Source organism: Postia placenta, assembly GCF_002117355.1.
Source record: "Postia placenta MAD-698-R-SB12 unplaced genomic scaffold POSPLAscaffold_95, whole genome shotgun sequence".
Lineage (NCBI taxonomy): Eukaryota > Fungi > Basidiomycota > Agaricomycetes > Polyporales > Adustoporiaceae > Rhodonia > Rhodonia placenta.
Genome location: NW_020169926.1, coordinates 1 through 4,121, shown reverse-complemented (window position 1 = coordinate 4,121; position 4,121 = coordinate 1). Strand labels below are relative to the sequence as shown.

General features: G+C 52.8%; 1 protein-coding gene across 1 annotated transcript; it reads right to left on the bottom strand.

The window, feature by feature from the left end:
• Window positions 1-3,077: 3,077 nt before the first annotated feature.
• Window positions 3,078-4,100, bottom strand: POSPLADRAFT_1063132 (hypothetical protein; the record flags this gene model as incomplete). The annotated part of the gene is made up of 2 exons (XM_024481611.1): window positions 3,078-3,500; window positions 3,579-4,100. Coding segments are annotated over 2 exons (945 nt in total), but the record flags the coding sequence as incomplete, so codon positions are not given.
• Between the last annotated feature and the right edge of the window lie 21 nt (window positions 4,101-4,121).

Sequence of the window (4,121 nt, the reverse complement as noted above, 5' to 3'; positions counted from 1 at the left end):
AAATAGTTGTACCATTAGTCGGTCGAACCCTAAGTTCGACCTAGGTTATTCATTCAAGTCTCTACTCCTCTTCACTTGGGGTAGTGGTCATTCTCGACCTCCTCGCTCGATCTTCGGGACGACGCACTGTCCATAAGCCCTCGCTCGTTGTCTACGAGTCAGGCATCGATATAGGAGTATGGACCATTGTAACATAACCCTTCCACCTGACATGATATTCACGGCGCCGCATCCTCTTGTTCTCTCGGTGTCCGATGATGGCTTCGACTTCGTAGTTATCTTCGCCCTCGATAAGGTCAGGAGGTGGCCTCGTGTAGTTCGGACCATGGATCTCTGTTTCTGAATAAGGGGATAGAAGCCATTCATGGAAAACGGGGTGGACTCGCCAGGTGCTAGGGAGGTCTAGCTTGTACGTGACTGTTCCGATCTTGTCTAGGACTTTGAATGGCCCTTCTCGCCTCGGGGCTAGTTTCCTGGATGGGTACGGCAGCTTCAAGTTCTGGGAGTCTAGCCATACCAGCTGACCTTTACGGAAGGAACCCCCCTTCCTTTTTACTCTCTTGGCCAGGACGTTCTGGGCCATCTCCATTGCTGCATGTGCTTCCTCACGGATGTTTTGCAAGTCCTTGAGGCGATAAGCTGCTTGCGGCGTGTTTGATCCGGGGTGCGCGGTGGGTATTCCGCGAGGTTCGTATCCCATCATGAGTTTGAATGGGGACGTCTTCGTCGTGGAATGCTCGTGGGAGTTGTGAGCAAATTGCGCGGTGTGAAGATGGTCAGCCCACTTATCCGGATCATTGGCAGTGAAGCAGCGGAGGTAGATCTCCAGCTCTTGGTTCACTCGTTCTGTCTCGCCGTCGGTCTGCGGGTGGAATGCCGTACTCATGGCCGATTGGACCCCAGTCATTTTGCAAAGTTCTTGGAAGGCTTTGGACGCAAATTGCGGTCCTTGGTTGCTGATGATCTTGTCTGGGAGTCCAAACCACTTGTAGACCTCTCGGTACATTGTGTCTGCCGTCCCAAGAGCATCAATTGTTTTGTTGCATGGGATGAAAATTACCCCCTTCGTAAGGTCGTGGTCCACTACAACCAAAATGGAATCAAAGCCATTGGACGGAGGCAAGTCGGTGATGTAATCACATGAAAATGTGCTGAAGGGCTTGGCATTTGCGCGGGGTCAAATGGGGGTGATGGGCGGTCGGGCTGGATGCGTGTTAACCTTCATTTGCTGGCAGATGCCACAGCCGTTAACATAGCGAGCGACAAACTGGGCCATGCTCGGCCACCAGTAGTCACGGCGCAAGCCGAGGAGGGTTTTCTGAACACCAGGGTGTCCTGCGGAGGGGAGATCGTGATAGTGGGAGACAAGACGTTTGCGGAGAGACTCATCTGGGGGTACATAGACCCGATCCTGGTATAAGAGGAGGTCATCATCGATGGGCCAGTCTGTTCCAGTGCATGGTGTTCCTCCAGTGTGCGCCGCAGTGAGGCCTTCCTTCATTATTGGGTCATCCTTAAAGGAAAGGATGGTGTCGCGGGTGTCGATGTCGATGGCAGCGACCCATACTTCCGGTGGGAGCATAACAATGTCGGTGTTGTCATTAGAGCTGTCATCATGGTCGGGTCGGCAGGAGAGAGCGTCACTCTGCACCATTTGGGTACCAGGAACGTGTACCAGGCGGAAGTCAAACTCGGTCAGTTTACTCGCCCAGCGTGCTTGTCGTCGGTTCATGTTTTTGGCTTGTTTCCAATATGTGAGGTTCTTGTGGTCACTGAGAATCGTCACTGGGTATGGGCTGCCAATGAGGTAGTGCCTTCACTCATCTAGTGCACGGATGACCGCATACAGCTCCCTGTTGTAGATGTCGTAGTTTCTCTCAGCCGCATTGAAGCTTTGAGAGAGGTATCCACAAGGATGCCAGTCGCCATTGTCATCGCGCTGGCGTAGTACTGCTCCGGTTGCAAACTTGGAGGCATTGGTTTCGATAGCGAAGGGTCGATCGGGATCCGGCATGCGTAGTACCGGTTCTCCTAGGAATGCCTTCTTGAGGGTCTCGAAGGCTTTCTGTTGGTCAGTTCCCCAGGTCCAGGCGACATCCTTCCGGGTGAGAGCAACCAGCGGTTGCGCTTTGTCCGAGAAGCCTTTGATAAACCAGCGGTAAAAGTTTCCAAATACAACGAAGGCGCGTACTTGCCTGAGGTTGGACGGCACCGGCCAATCTGCAATACCAGCTAGTTTGATGGGGTCCATTGTGATTTCTCCTGGGCAGATGATCATGCCGAGGAATTCGACTTCGGTGACGTCGAAGGCGCATTTCTCCGGTTTGAGGTAGAGGTCGTGTTGTTGAAGTCGTTCGATAACACGTCGTGTTCGTTCTTCGTGTTCTGCCTTGTCCTGGGAAAAGATCAGGATGTCGTCCATGTAAATGCAGAGCCAGCCTTCTTGAAGCATGTCTGCGAATATTGTGTTCATCATCTGCTGGAACGTAGCGGGGGAATTACACAGCTCAAAGAACATCACCGTTGGTTCGTACAGCTGCGGCGGTTTGCCATCAGTTCCGGGTACGATGAACGCTGCCTTCCATTCGTCCCCTTTCTTGATTCGGACATTGTTGTATCTGGCGCGGAGGTCCATCTTAGTGAACACCTTGGCATGCTTCAACTTGTCGAGGAGGTCTGATATAAGTGGGAGTGGGTATCGATCCTTGACCATGTTCTCGTTGAGTAGCCGGTAGTCTTGACAGGGACGTAGTGAACCGTCCTTTTTACCAACAAAATGGACTCGCCAACGGGGATTTCGAAGGGCGAATGTACCCTTTACTCAGGTTCTCCTCGAGGAACTTGTTGAGTTCCTTTCGTTGCTGTGGGTTGAGCGGATAGACCTGTTGCTTCATGTCTGCGAAGCCCTCCTTGAGGTTGATTTCGTGGTCGTACTCAGTGTGGTTCGGAAGTCGTGCAGCAGTGGCTTTGTCGAAGACGGGGAGGAGATCGTGTAGGTAGGATGGTACCATCTGTGGTAGCATTTTTTCTGTCTTGCCTTGGGCGTTCGAGGCTGCAAGTTCGGTGGATGTTGTGACTCACCTAATGTTGTGGTGGATCTTCCAGATCATGCCATTGTGGAGTCGTTTGTAGCTGGACGAGAGTTCGGGGAGTCGCTCCTTGAGCGGAACATCCCTTACTGCCAAGGATTCCTGTTTCTCGTACTTGGTGATCATCGGTGTTCCTGATAAGTAGGAAATGATGAACTCATCGTCGTCGATGTCCTCTGCTTGTTCTTCGATGGACGCAATACCCGTTGACCCAAACCCATCCTCCCCGTGTTCTGTTTCGTCGATGCAGTCGGTTAGCGTTACTGGTGGGGTGCTTATCCTTTCAAGGATGAGTTGGGCAACTCGGTCGCCAGTTTTGATGGTGAACGGGAGCTCGGAGTTGTTGACCAGCAGGACTGAGACCTTGCCTCGGTAATCGGAGTTGATTACTCCTGCAGCGACATCAATTTCCTTTAGTGCTAGGCCGGATCAAGGTGCGATTCTTCCGTAGTGTCCTTCGGGGATAGCCATGATAAGATCGGTGCTGACCAGGCCTCGTCGTCGGGCAGGGATGGTAAGTTGATGCGCAGCAGAGATGTCATATCCTGCTGCGCCGCTAGTCTTTCGTTCGGGAAGGGTTGCGTGCTCCGAGGTGGAGATGACAATGAATTCGTCCTCCGTTGGTTCTGGGAGTGGGGTAGTTACGGCCTTCTTCAGTTCTAGCCGAGCCACTCGCCTTTGGTACAGGTCCATCTTCCAGGCCCTGGTCTCGTCTTTCGTCCACCGGTGGTTTAGCTCAACTCGTCCAGTCTTCCAGTCTATCTTGGGGTTTTCGAGCTTGAGCCAGGTATGGCCGAAGATGATGTCTTCTTTGCCGATGCTGGCGACGTAGGCTTTGACAAATCGGGGTTCTCCGCTTATCTTGTAAGATAAGAGGGCTCTTCGCGTGATGAGTGCTTCCTTGTTCGGAGTTCCATCCACGTTGAAGACGGGGATGGGTCGGGGAAGGGGCTCTGTCCGAAGTCGATGCTCTCGGACAAATCTCGGGCTGATGAAGATTCCTGTTGCGCCGCTATCGATGAAAGCGCGCGC